We start from the raw sequence: 15,422 nt of genomic DNA on the forward strand, positions 1-15,422 counted from the left end.
CAAAAATCCAGTATCTCAAAATGTTAGAATATGTCCTAAGATCAATAAAAATAAGGATCTGCAAAACAGAAAAGTTAAGTTATGTAAAGTTATGTTTAAAAGTATGTTCATTTATGCACTCAATACTTGGTCAGGGCTCCTTTAGCACAAACTCCAGCATCAGTGAAGTGTGGCATGGAAGCGATCAGCCTGTGGCACTGCTGAGGCACTATTGAGCCTTCAGCTCGTCTGGATTGTTGGATCGACTGTTTCTCATCTTTCTCTTGAAAATATCCCATAGATTCCAATGGGGTTCAGGTCAGGCATGTTGGCTGGCCAATCCAGCACAGTAATATCATGGTCAGAAAACCACTTGGAAGTGGTTTTGGCACTGTGGGCAGCTGCTAAAGTTCTGCTGGAAAAGGAAATCACCATCTCCATAAAGCTTGTCAGCAGATGGAAGCATAAAGTGCTCCAAAATCTCCTGGTAGACGGCTGCATTGATTTTGGACTTGATAAAACACAATGGACCAACACCAGCAGACGCCACGGCACCCAAAATCATCACTGACTTCGGAAACTTCGGAAACTTCACACTGGACTTCAAGCAGCTTCTTCTATTCCTCCAGACTCCAGACTCCAGACCTTGATTTCCAAATGAAATGCAAAATTTACTTTTATCTGAAAAGAGGACTTTGGACCACTGAGCAACAGTCCAGTTCTTTTTCTCCACAGCCCAGGTAAGATGCTTCTGACATTGTTTCTGTTTCAGAAGTGGCTTGGTAGCCCTTTTCCTGAAGACGTCTGAGCGTGGTGACTCTTAATGGACTGACACCAGCTTCAGTCCACTCCTTGTGAGGCTCTCCCAAGTGTTTGGATTGGCTTTGCTTGACTGTATTCTCAAGCTTGCGGTCATCCCTGTTGCTTGTGCACCTTTTCCTACCCAATTTCTTTCTTCCAGTCAACTTTGCATTTAGTATGCTTTGATACAGCACTCTGTGAACAGCCAGCCCTTTCAGTAATGACCTTCTGTGACTTACCCTCTTTGTGGAGTGTATCAGTGATCGTCTTCTGGACCGTTGCCAAGTCAGCAGTCTTACCCATTATTGTGGTTTCAAAGAACAAGAGATACCTGGAATTTATACTGTAGGGATGGTCATATAATGCAACTCAAATGTAAATATTCTAATATTTTGAGATACTGGATTTTTGACTTTCATGAGCTGTAAGCTCTAATCAGCAAAATTAAACCAAAAAAACTTTTGAAATGTTTTACTTCACATGTAATGAATCTTGAATATATGAAAGTTTCACTTTTTGAAATAAGTTACAAGAAAAAATGAACTTTTTAATGATATTCAAAATTTTTAGATGCACCTGTATCTATCTATCTATCTATCTATCTATCTATCTATCTATCTATCTATCTATCTATCTATCTATCTATCTATCTATCTATCTATCTATCTATCTATCTATCTGTCCATCTATCTATCATCCATGTATTAGTTTATTTTTTATTTATTTATTATTATTATTATTATTATATTTATTTATTTTTTAACCTCTTAACACGCAAAGATCAGCCTCACATTTTTGTTGTATTAATTAGTAAATTAATAATTAAAGACTCCAGCTTCGATATTTGACCACAGTTTATTATAAAACTTGGTTGCAGTGACTGTAATTTCTTAATTTAAGTCAGAAGTGCAAAATAATCCATCTATAATTTATGATATTTTGAATAGAAAAACAACACGCGTTCATGTTCAGTCTGGTCAGCTGCGTTTTATTTAAGTTCACATAGCTGCACTGAACAGCATCCATTAGAGCATATAGTCAAAAAGTGTGCATACTTGGAGAAATATTTTGTGCAGACATTTGGGCCCCAAAAATATAGCCGAAATTGTTACAAATTCACTATTATAAGTAACTACAAACCAACATTTGACCCTAAACTATTGTGTCCTTCAACAAGTAGTTTAGCCTATTCAAGAAGTGTGTAACCTATTCCACAGTAGTTTATTTAATAGGTTTTAGATTGTGTTTTTTTTTTTTTTTTTTTTTTTTGGGGAGTCATTTAGTCCTTAAAACTATAGCTGAAGCTGAAGCACAAATACACAGACATTACTATTAGTAAAGTTAATGTGGAGGTCAAGGGTTAATAAATACAACATTAATCAAGTCGATTTTAACATTTTAGTAGGTTTTTAAGGGTGGTTGTCAGAGCATTTTATTAACTTGCTATGCGTTCTACATGGTAACCTTTGTGTTTTAAATGGTTGCTCCCTTAGTCTCAATTATATTATGGTTCCTAAATATGTCTTGCTGTAACTCGCCCACCAGTTGGAAATTGGAAGTATTATCGCTTAGGTATTGTGTCTGTAGCAAAATGGTGCAGAATTTACATGCCAAAGCTGAATACTTCAGGTGATAGTGATCCGTCCCTTAACACACCGCTTATGATCAACTGCTACTAGTGATACTATAGTGACACCTTTCCCTAGATCCCCAACACGTGGAGATGCTGATGGCATGATGGGATACTTTTATAGGAGCTTTAATCCGGTCTGTCCGCCGGTTATGGAGCACAGCCAAAGGTGTTTCTTTTTTGCTTTCCCCCTGTCTTCCATTTTTATCCAGCAGGGATATTGCTTCGTCATTACTCAACAGAGACGCATGACTGGAGATGTCATTTTTACAATCTCCCTGCAGTTCCTTCATATGAAAGCAATTGATTTTCCTCCCTCTCGCCCACAAAAGAAGCTCCGCTCTCCCGCTGCCCAGCCATCCATTGAATGACTAATGAAAAAAACTATTGGGTGTATAATTGAATATTGTGATTGAAGTCTGCTTAATAGTCTTTGCATAACAGTGAGACATACAGAGCTAATAACCATGCATGGGCTATTCTGTGTGAAGCAGACTGAGCTTTTCTTCTCTGAGCGCAGCGCTGGATTCTGTACTGTGAGCTGGGATTTATTGTGAGGATGAGCTGGCATAGACACAACATCTGTAAATGTAAGACAAGTTTATTTTTATTTAATTTATTTATTTGTTATTTTTTGTGGTTAGCCCAGACATTGAGCCTTGGTGCTCATGTGAGTTCAGATCCAGCCTTTTTTTCTTTTTTTTTTTCTGTTGAACGTTTTCTCTCTGTTCTCTGCTTTGGGGAAAAAAAGTGACAAAAGAACAAGAATATTATTGATAAACAAATGACGGTAACACTTTAGAATAGGGAACACTTATTCACCATTAATTACGACTTTTCCCTCAATAAATTCCCAATTTGCTGCGTATTAATAGTTAGTAAGGTAGTTGTTAAGTTTAGGTATTGGGTAGGATTAGGGATGTAGAATAAGGTCATGTAGAATAAGGCATTAATATGTGCTTAATTAGTACTAATAAATGGCTAATATTCTAGTAATATGCATGCTAATAAGCAACTAGTTAAGAGACCCTAAAATAAAGTGTTACCAAAATTACTATTGTGTTTTTCTTTCTAATAGATTTTAGCATGTATATAGCTTGTATGATTGTATTTTTGTGTAGCATTTTCTTGTTTTTCAAATATATTTTACAAGAAAATACTATTTCTGTCTTTCCGCTTCAGAATTTTACAATTAATTCTATGTGTTACTTGCCATTTATGAAATTTGCTGTCAATTTCTGAGTGAAAATGATTTCTACTCAGTTTTTTCCCCACTGTAACCATCTTTAAAGCACCGGAGTCAAGTAAAATCAATATAATCAAACGACAGTTTAATTTATATATATTTTTAATTTGTAATTTATTTGTTACCAGTTCTTTATTTCTTACTAATCAGCAGTTTTCTTTGATTTATTTAATTATTTGTTTGTTTGTTTGTTTGTTTATTTATAATAATAACAATTATTATTATTATTTATTCAAGGAAGTCTGTTGTTCTTGTAGGTTTTTATCTGTTAGTATTCTCATTCATATCAACCTTAATTTTGGTAGCAAGGCTGCAAAAAAAAATCACAAACCTCATATAACATGAATAAAATATGAATGAATAGATTGAAATACCTCATATATTATTTAGTTTGACCTCTAGAGGTTGACTATGAACATTTTTTGAAGGTTAAGCACCTCCATTCACAGACCATTTGTTTCAAAAAGAAAAAAAAAAGTATTCATATTTCTGAGTTTCAGGCCTCATTTTGTACGCGCTACATGAAATGCACCGCATGCAGCGCATCAATTGTAGATTAGTCCTCTTGAAGTCTTGATTAGGAGTTGAAGCCTGGACTCACTGGAAGAATAATATTAATAGACATTTTATGAAAAATGAATCGAGGAACATGTTTTTATGGTGCTGAATGCACTTTGGCATTCAGTGCTTTTAGAAGCTCGATTAAGATTCAGCCAGTAACACCTGTTGTATTGAATTGAATAATGGCTATTATTATGTACTCTGTATCCTAAGGGGCGGAGCTATAACCAGTCAGGATTCCATTGAAGAGGCACCGAGGGCAATTACAGGTAGTTAGTTGAAGTGAGTCAGGATGAGGGGCTCTTAATGGAAGGGAAAAGTTAGAACGAAAGAATGCAACTTATCTGTAGTGAGGTAAAATTAAAGAGTGCAGAGGTTTAGATGAGCAGGGCTTTTAATGGTGGTCTAATTGGGCTTATTCAGTTGGAGTGGAAAAAGAGCATATTTTAGCAAACAATCAGTGAGAGAGCACACTCTTCGACCGTAGGACGAAAATTGCCATATGTGTTCTTGCTTGTCAGTTTTAACGCGTAATTGCCTGTCTTGCCGGCAGAGCTCAGTTGGAAATTGCATTTCACTGGCAAACAATGCCCTCTAAACATGGTCTGCCCACTGAATGTTTATCTGAAGGTCCCCAAATATATTTGATGCTTTCCACAACGTATGTTTGCAGAATGAAAAAATGAAATAATAAAAGTCGAACGAAAGAGCAGTGTGAACCTTAAACAACAATGAGTAAGTATAACATGAGCACACTTATGTTATAATTGTGGGTCTGTTTATATTGGCACAAGTAGTTGTGTCATTTCTCCTAACCACACAAAAATGGAGTATAATATTTTATGTATGACGATTTTATTAGCAGTCATCACCCTGATTACTTCATGTCATATGATAAAAATAGTAATATTAGTAGTACTACTACTACTAATGCATAGTTGTAAATCCAAAAATTATATTATTTCATAATATGTGACGCTGGACCACAAAATCAGTCTTAAGTCGCTGGGGTATATTTGGAGCAATAGCCAAAAATACATTGCATGGGTCAAAATTATTGATTTTTCTTTTATGCCAAAAATCATTAAGTAAAGATCATGTTCCATGAAGATAGTTTGTAAATTTCCTACTGTAAATATATCAAAACTTAATTTTTTGATTAGTAATATGCATTGCTAAGAACTTCATTTAGACAACTTTAATGGCGATTTTCTTAATATTTAAATTTTTTGCACCCTCAGATTCCAGATTTTCAAATAGTTGTGTCTCGGCCAAATTTTGTCCAATCCTAACAAACCATACATCAATGGAAAGCTTATTTAATCTCAATTTATGACTGGTTTACCCTTGACTGGTATACCCTTATGACTGGTTTTGTGGTCCAAGGTCACATATAATATATGACCAAAAAAAAAAAAAACACTGTCCAGTAAAGTATATGGTAAAATAGCGTATTCTATAATGATGATGATTATATTTTTTTTGTATATCAAAAATATTATATTGTTATATTATTTTATTATTTTAAATATAGCATATAGTAATAGCATATTACTATTATTATTATGTCATTTTTTTATATCAAAAACATTACATTGTTATATTGTTATTTTAAAAATGACTGGGCAATATAGAAATTAACATATAGTAATATAACATTATTATTATTATTATTATTATATGCTATTACTACGTGCTGTTGCCCAGTTTTGTCAATAAGCATTTAAGTGCATTCCTATTAAATACTATTATATAAATACTATTTAATAAAATAATAAATATGAATTGTACATCTCCATGTTTTTTTCATTCTGTGTTCTTTAGATCATCAGATAATTTCAAACTCTGCGTAGAATTTACACTGTATTTACAATATAAAGCTCATTATATTATATTCAATCCAGGAATTTAGATAGATACTGTAGACTTTTTTTTCTTTTTGATATTCTAAATGGCCTCCTCTTAACAGTGTTTCGTCAGTCTGCTTTTAAGAGCCAGAGTCAGGGACATGTTTTACTGTGTTCAAGAGCCAAGTCATTTCAATTCTCCATCTTTCTTTTCCATTCCTAAATCTCTGTCTGAGCACAATCCCTCACTCAAACACCACCGATGAGCATCGCAACGGAGCCTATAGCGAGAAACATGTCTCTATATATCGTACTGGGGTTCCCGTCTCCTTCATCTTCACATATGCTTATCCTCATGTTCTCTTCCTCAAAGTTGCTCAAGGGCAACTTTGATGTTACATAATTATATGCCGTTTTATGACAAGCCTGTTTTTCTTTTTGTTCTGCACATCAAAGGTTCATTGGAATTAGCCTTCATCAGCAGGGAATTGGTTGAAAAGAGAACCACACATATTCAGCTCATCATAGAGTACCAAAGGATCACACCTTATGAAGCTCCAATTAACATGAAGAACATAATTTAAATGCAACACTATCATCATTGACTTCTGCCTTATTGTAAAGACAGATATACAACCCCAGATGGAGAATCAGCTGACTTTAAAGAAGAAATCTGCTGAATGAACTTTATGGTGTTATGTGTTGATAACCGTGTATATTTTCTCTGTGTGTGTTGTGTAGGAGAGCTGTACATTGGAGGTGTTGGAAAGAGCATGTACAACAGTCTGCCCAAGCTCATAGCATCGCGGGATGGCTATCAGGGCTGCCTGGCCTCAGTTGACCTGAATGGCAGGCTTCCTGACCTGATCGCAGATGCTCTACACCGTGTGGGTCAAGTGGAGCGAGGCTGTGAAGGTTAGTGTACTGCTGCTCCGAGCCGTTCAGAGGCAATCATAACAACATACTGTATGACCCTAAACTCAAAATACACCACTTCCACATGCAATTTTTGTAAAAACATTTTTTCATATCGTTGTTATTATTATTATTATTAATATATCAAGAGTTCAAATCCCCAAAATAAGAGCTTCTCCGTTTAAAGGGTACATTTTCTGCCCAGTGTTTTGCTTAATTTTTGCAATCTGGCAACTATGCACACATGCTCACTCTTCATTACGGAAATGCCAGCAATGATCTTAAAACACGACAAACAAGTAAGTTGGAGTTTAGCGATCTCCATGTGAGATGTTCGGCTTAAATGAAAGTGTCATTTTCAGTGGTTGCTGAATAAATGCACTTACTCCACCGCTGTTGTTTTAATAGAGAAGCAATTTGGAATTATCGGAATTACTATTAGGAATTTCACTGTTATCATATTTTTTGTTTGTTTTACCAATTTTCATAATGTAGACAGAGAGAGTGCATAAGTCTTTGATATGAATTTATTTATCAAGTAGACTATAATATGTCAGTACACTAGATGAGGTAAAATAAACCATGTGTATGAGTCAACATTCTGTTGATTTGTGATTATTGGTGAAAGTGCAATTTTGTGAAATGGCAAATTTCTCAAATGACAATAACCATTAAGATTATAATTTTGAGCAAGAATCATGATGAAAATGAGACTAAAATGCTCAGACATTTAGTCGACTAAAACTTGACTAAAAAAACGGACAAGGTTGACTAAATATGATAATAACTAAAACATAAATTTGAGACAGGACTAAGATTAATTAAAAATATTAAGACTAAGAATAAATTAAAAATGGCTGACAAAATTAACACTACAATCATAAACATTAGAAAAAATTAGACCAAAAAAACCTCTTGTACAAAAGATTAAAAACCCTTATTATTGTTTTAGTTGATCACATTAAAATTGTAAGAAAAAACGTATTTAATAAATTTATAATTAATTGAATTAATCTCAGTTAATTAAAATTAAAACACTACAAACTAAAATTGATTTGAATACTACAAGGCACACAAGGCATCACAACATTGCAATAAAAAGCATCAAAAGTAAATATTTACTTTTCCACATTGTTATTAAATTGTTAGTGTTTTACCTATACATTATAACTAACAATATATATAATTATAATCAATTAATTCTATGTATTTCTGTTGACAAAGTTGGCTGCCAAATTGTTCGCCCATTGCCGTGTTTCTGTCACCACGCTCACAGCTGATGTTAGTGAGTGTTGTGAAATGTAGACATGATGAACGTGTGATTTATAATAATTATAACTTGTTTCAGCTGGCCCTGGCACAACCTGCACGGAGGACTCGTGCTCCAATCAGGGAGTGTGTCTGCAGCAGTGGGAGGGGTTTACCTGCGACTGCACCATGACGACATACGGAGGTCCCCTCTGCAGTGACCGTGAGTACCGTTTTGCTCTTTAGTAGGGATTAAACGGCTTTATTAAAGAGGCTTGTTTGGCCACATTAATAAGCCGTTCAAGGCTTCTCCTTTGATAATCTCTCAGCTGAGTGTTTGAAGTACTAAACGAGTGGTGCGCCGCAATGCAGTCTTTTTAATGTGCAGATAAGGCAGAACACTCTAATTAGTGAGGGCCGCAAGATAATGTTCATAAAGAGCTAGTAATGGTTCAAGTGACCCCTGAACTGAAGGCAGGAAGATATGCAATTTGGTTTGCATCTAAAATGTTTAATTACACCAAAGCTCGGAGGTGGAACCGTGGGTTTTTAGTGTCTGCGATGCTTTGCAATAAAAAAATCCGACTGTGCTTTGCTTGCAAACAGAATCTGGCCTTGTGCACAAGGCAGATTGTGTTTGCTTTAACGTCCCCATATTTTTGACAATAATGCTCTGGAGACTGGCCTAATGAGCTAAATGAAGATAAATAGGGTTAGCTGCTCTAAACATTAAAAAAGAGCAGATAACCATGTTGGAGTGTTTGAAACATCTTCATTAAAAACCTGGAGAGATTTAAATAAGCTGTTTAATATAGTTCAGTTAATTTGCTAAGTTTCTATTAGGAAGTTTTAGAAATGATACATGGAACAATGAAATTGCATGCATAGATCATGTCTGCCTTTGATTCGATTATGCATTTGTGCTTATCAGTTCTGGAATATATGGAGTATATTATTTGTGTTGTATACATTGATTCAACTGTAAATTAGAAATATTAACTCTGTCTCATATTTCCCTTGGGTGGGAGGTCTATGTATTTGGAACAGGGTTCAAAATTAGCATTCGCCGAATGCCAATGGCAGGTAAATAAAATTGCAACTTCATTAGCAACTGTAAAATGGTTTATATTATATTATATTATATTATCATTTAAAATGTAAATGTAAATGCAGGATACACCATTAAAGGGTTCACCCAAAAATGAAAGTTCTGTCGTTAATTACTTACCCTCGTTCCAAACCTATAAGACCTTTGTTAATCTTTGGAACACAAATGCATCGTGGTGCTCTCGTGAACGTGCATCGAAGACTGACACAGAAGAGAAGAAATTGTTGAATAAAGTTATTATTATTATTATTATTTGCACACAAAAAGTATTTTCATAGCGTCATAATATTACGGTTGTACCACTGATGTCACATGGACTATTTTAAGTCAGAAAGAGTCAGAAAGCTCTCGGATTTCATCAAAAATATCTTAATTTGTGTTCCTGAGATGAACGAAGGTCTTAAAGGTTTGGGACAAGGTTTGGGTGAGTAATTAATGACAGAATTTTCATTTTTGGGGTGAACTATCCCTTTAAATCATTAACTATTTATTGCAGGTACATTTTCTCAGCTTACCCTACATTGGCTGGTACAACAAGTTAATTATGGACTCTGATTGGAAATAACGTTTATTATTCATAATAATTTTGTACCGATTTAATTTCTCTAGCTGCATTTTTTCAGTTTTGTCAGCCAGAAGCTATTCTACAAAGAATCTGTGTGAATAAGGCTTCAAATATTTACTTTGCTTGTTTATCAGTACCATAATTAAAAGTGACCAGTATACAAGCAGCATATGTAAACATTTGCAAAATTTATTAGGCATGAACTATGAAGCCGTGGAGTTTGTCGATGCAGCAGATCTGTGAGTACAAAACAACTTCTGCACCGCTAACTCAATTAACACTTCAGACAATTGTTTCACAGCACCGCATACCTGCAACACCATAAAGACTCTCCATCTCTGTTGTAAAAGTAATAATGACTTGAAATGATCTTGTATCGACATAATTCAGATTTTGAAGAGCACTGTACATTCTCAGGCGCGAGTATTAGCTCAATCATAGTGAAGGCTGTTCTACATTACTAGCAGAAAGAGATTAATAAACATGCTTAATCTCATTATTTAAAAAAAAAAAAAACCTACAAACATCTGGCAGAAAAGAAAGAGGAGGCAAGTATTTAACGGTGAAGGGATTTCAAGCACTTTCGTGTGGGATTAGGTGATTCCAATGTGATTTAGTCTGTCTGCTAATACTTGATACAGCTACATAGCCGTAAATCAATAAACACAATTATTCTTTCTTCAAAAGTGGTTTAAACTGAGAAAATACAAGGCATTTCCACATCATTCATGTTCTTCATTTCTCGTCATCAGATTGGATTTCCATAGTAGAGTTTTCATGAAAGTGTTGGGGCTTTTTTGGTGCATCGACAGACGATTTGAATGCACTAAGCTTCTTTTATACCAAAAGCAGCAGTGGCACACCTGTTCATCCTCGTTCGCATGAAAGACTATGGAACAGGCTGCAGGTGTGAAGAGAAAAACAATCCTTCAAAAGTCATTTTCACACGATCAACACAAAATCCGTTGGGCAGCCACCGAGCTGGAGCAGCTTCACTAATGCATGACTCATTCCCTTCCTCAAATAGTGTGACAAAAGCAGTCAGTCATCTTTTTACCTTGTCCCCTACAACACACACACACATTTGCCCATGTATTTTATTAATTTTTCTCAGAGGGAGATTTTCCAGACAGCAGACATATGGAGAGAATAATTTTGGTTGACCTCAGTAATTAGCGTAGATTATTTAGGAATATCATTAGCACAAATTACGCCTGCTGCTTGTGTGACATCTCGCACATTTTCAATGACTTCCGAGCGCCTTTATTCGCATGCTTGCTTTTAGTAACAGGGAATGTGAGAGTCGCAGACAGTCATCCGATCCCTCCCTGACTTCTTCCACATACACGTCAAATCCCACCGGAATATCCCGAGTTGTATTGCATGTGTCTTGTGTTGTAGAACAGCATATTCAAGTGGCTGGATCTATGTTTCATACTTTGATTTCCTGCGAACAGTCACATCCATCGGCCGAGGTCTAATTAAATGGCTTGTAATGTGTTACCTGTCCTGAGCCCTGTCCAAGGACACAGCAGGCCGGTCCCTGCGAGTCTTAAGGGATTGCTCTTTCCTACTTCCTTTGTTCATTCAGGATTCACTTCATCCCTCTGTACCGTACATCAGACCCTCCAGCAGTGACCATTAAATTAAATAGATGCTGCACTTTCATGTCTGCTGTTTTGCCTCGCAGCCTTGGACTCTACTCTCACCTTTCTCTGCAAGCATCTGCTCAGCCAACCTTACATTTTACATAGACTTTTCTGCTGTGCCCTGCACATAAAATGGGCTACATTTCCTTACAGGAGTAATTGTTTTTGTTGGGCAAAACTTTAAATAAAGCTCTTTCTTGTTAAAGGTGCACTAAGTGTTTTTTCTACTTGAAAAGCTTTTACACAGAAAATGAGTGACTTGTTGAAAAGTACTTTTACGTTTAGGTTTTGGGTTAGGGGATAGAAAATATCGTTTGGTTAGTATTAAAGTAATAGAAGTCTAGTATAAACAATAACTATAAACAGTTCTGATGTATTATATTTTTGGTGACCATTATACTTTTTTAAGGATTCTTATTTTATATTTTAAAAGAACAGCATTTCAAATATATACAGTATATACTTTTGTGAAATCATAAATGTCTTTGTCACTTTGATCAGTTGAATGTGTCCTTGATAAATAAAAGTTTATAGACTTCAATTTGACTGAAACTGTAATTTATGGCATAAAATGAATAAAAAAAAGATTCAAAATATTAAGTGAATAATATTCATAAAATGATTAAAATAAAAAAATTAAAAACAATAAAATATTCACTGTCAGCAGTTATTTCAAGTCTTTTAAAATATCTTAGAAATGTCAGATTCAAAATAGATTCAAAATATCCAGTGAATAATATTCATAAAATTATTAAAATAAAAATAAAAAAACATTTAAAAAATCTTAATTTTTGACACAGTCAGCCTTTTTTATGCCTTTTGAAATATATTACAATTGTTAGCTTCAAAATGAATTGATTTAAAATATTAAGTGAATAATATTCATAAAAATCTGACTTTCGAATAAAATATTCAGTCAGCATTTATTGTATGCCTTTAAAAATATCTTAGAAATTTTAGATTCAAAATTTATAGATTCAAAATATTTAATGGATCATTTTCATAAAATTATTAAAATAAAAACTTTTGACAAATATATTTACAGTCAGCAGTTATTTTTATGCCTTTAGAAGTATCTCAGAAATCCCTTTTTTACTGGAAAAGGTTTTACACACACACACAAAAACTGAATGACTTGAAAAACTTGTGTGTTTAAAATGAAATAAATAAAAATATATTTAAAATATTCAGTGAATAATATTCATAAAATTATTCAAATAAAAATAAAATATTGAGACTTTTGAATAAAATATTCGCAGTCAGCTGTTTTTGCTTTTTAAAACATCTTAGATCAGTAAGTTCATACAATGGTTTTGTCATGCCATCAACAAACTATATTAGTTTACTTGTGATTGATTACACTGATACTCTTTTTTTGATTTATTGGTATTTTAAGTGTCTGTGTTCTGTATTGTGTTACGTTGAAGGAGAAAAATTAACAGTGCTTGGTGTCAACAAATTAATCCTTCATGCTGACATTTTCTGAAAGCCAATAGGATACCAGGGTCAATTGATCCATACATCCCTCAGATTTCTGCTGGAATGTTCCTTGTATGAAGTGGAGGTTTTTACCAATTGGACATGCTCCAATGGAACTGGATATGGAATTGACATATATATATATATATATATATATATATATATATATATATACTGTATATAGGTCACCAAAAGCGAGACCTGACCTGGGAAGTAAAATCCAATAAGTATGTCAGCAGTGTTTCAAGCATATGATTGACATGAGCCATTTCTCTTGTTTAATATTGAATATGGTTTCATGAATGATGAACGTCTGTCTGACCTGTGCTATATGAGCTCATGCTATGTATTTTTGTCGTGTAAGTATTTTGAGCTGCTTGCACCTGTGGATATACAGTGTTCTGAGCTGATTTGGAAGGATGATGTCTTTAACCAGAGAGCTGATGTAAGGTGTCTTGAGTTCTGCAGTGGCATCTGGAAACAAAGCCGTCTCACTAGGTATTGAGTGAGTGGAATGAAATCGGATTGTTTTCCAGGAAGCGGTGAAGTGAATGACAACACACACACATCCAAATAAAAAAGTAAATAACACATCTGGGTGATCTGGTTCATTAGATATCGTCCATCATCCATCTTGTTCTCTAGATTAGCATCTGTATTCAGCGTGTTGAGATATATCAACAGCATTTGTGGCATAATGCCGAATTGCTACAAGAAACAGTCAAAATGGGTGAAGCAGATTGTTAATGAATTATTTATTTAGGATTAATTAACAACATGTATTGATTAATAACAACAAAGTTAAAAGATGGATATTTTTTATACAGACAAGGTCCGAGATTATTTTTTGGCCAATTATTTTGTGATAAGTGTCATATCAGCATGTATAATACTTACATGTTATGCTTATATTTATAATGCTATATTTAAATCAAATTAATTAAAAAGTCAAAACACGTGCACACACACACACACACATATATATATATATATATATATATATATATATATATAATTATTAAATATTTAAAATGCCTTTGAATTTATTTTAAATTAAATGCACTGCGTGCATCAAGTATATTTGTATTTAATAGAGACATTTCAGTTTGAGTTTCAAAGTTGGAAATAAACACACCAGAATTGAATGAAATTATTAGAATTCTAAATTAATATATAATTAATGATACATCATAAATTAATGAGAATTTATTATAATTATTAAATAATATACTATATTATATACTGCATATATAATAAATGACTAATTATTAAAATAAATTAAAATAATATTTAGTCTATCTTCACAGTTTATCTTCACTATTTTATGCTTTGGTTTATTTATTTAAATTTTTGTTTGGTTTAAGGTCAGTTGTACTGATCTATAAGTCAAGTCTTTGACCATTACTTTTCTCATTCTGCATTATCTCCTTCTCTCTATGTGGCCCATTCTTCCACTAGTGTCCAGACTTTAACAGCCACTCGCCTGCAGTCCTGGCAGCCACTCCCTCAATGTGACATGGTGGCAGGCCCTAAGGTGCTGGCTGCCGGTCCGACTCCTGATTGCTTCATTAGAGAGCAAACAAAGCGTGAATGTCTTGTAATTGTATAGCAGGTCCTGCCAGGCCTAAAAAAAGCAGAGACACCATATAATAAGATATTTAGAGGAGACTGAAAGGTCACCCCCTGTCCAGAAGCAGGAAGGGATGGAGTAATTGGAGGGGAGAAGGACGGTGCTCTGCGGTGAAATGTCAACACGATGGAAGCCGAGGAAGAATCGTAATCAGCGGCCTCGTCTCGCACGCTTCCACATCCTTTAGACAACCACAGACTGAGACGTCACCCTGTTCTAGCTGCCGCTTTGAAGGATGTCACTCAGCCGGTGACACGGGAGAGTAGATGCTGACAGAATTAGGACGAATTTAAGGCGGGTTTCCAGCAGCTCATTGCAACTCATTCTCCTGCTTTTAGTTCACTGGCATTGATTGAGACTCGCTGAGGGAAAGATGGACTCGAACCTGCATGTTCAGTTCATCCCTGTAGGATGTTTGCATACATACTCAAACTTAAGGAGTTTACACAACACCATTTTCAACAATGCATTTTTGCTGTTCATGAAAACAGCATTTTGCGTGCCTGTAAATGCAAACTTTTGAAAGCAGATTTTGAAAGTTAAATTTCCGCGGATATTCCACATCATAGCAGCCAAAGGGCCAGATTTACTAAACAGGGCGAATTAGCGTTAGAGTGCAATTCCATAAAAGCACCGGGTGGGGGAAATTCTGCAGGTGATTTACTGACAATTGCACGTTAAAGGACACAGACGCAGCCAGATCATCTCCATAATGACCAGCGCAATCTTCCAAGAGCAGCGCAAATTACCGCCTGCTATAAGAC

General features: G+C 34.7%; 1 protein-coding gene across 1 annotated transcript in view; it reads left to right on the forward strand.

The window, feature by feature from the left end:
* Positions 1-15,422, forward strand: part of nrxn2a (neurexin 2a) — a 386,538-nt gene that overhangs the window by 181,663 nt on the left and 189,453 nt on the right. Inside the window, 2 exon segments of the mRNA XM_058757921.1 lie at positions 6,806-6,979; positions 8,328-8,450. Coding sequence (XP_058613904.1) covers positions 6,806-6,979; positions 8,328-8,450 — 297 coding nt within the window.

This window comes from Onychostoma macrolepis, chromosome 21 (assembly GCF_012432095.1).
Source record: "Onychostoma macrolepis isolate SWU-2019 chromosome 21, ASM1243209v1, whole genome shotgun sequence".
Classification (NCBI taxonomy): domain Eukaryota; kingdom Metazoa; phylum Chordata; class Actinopteri; order Cypriniformes; family Cyprinidae; genus Onychostoma; species Onychostoma macrolepis.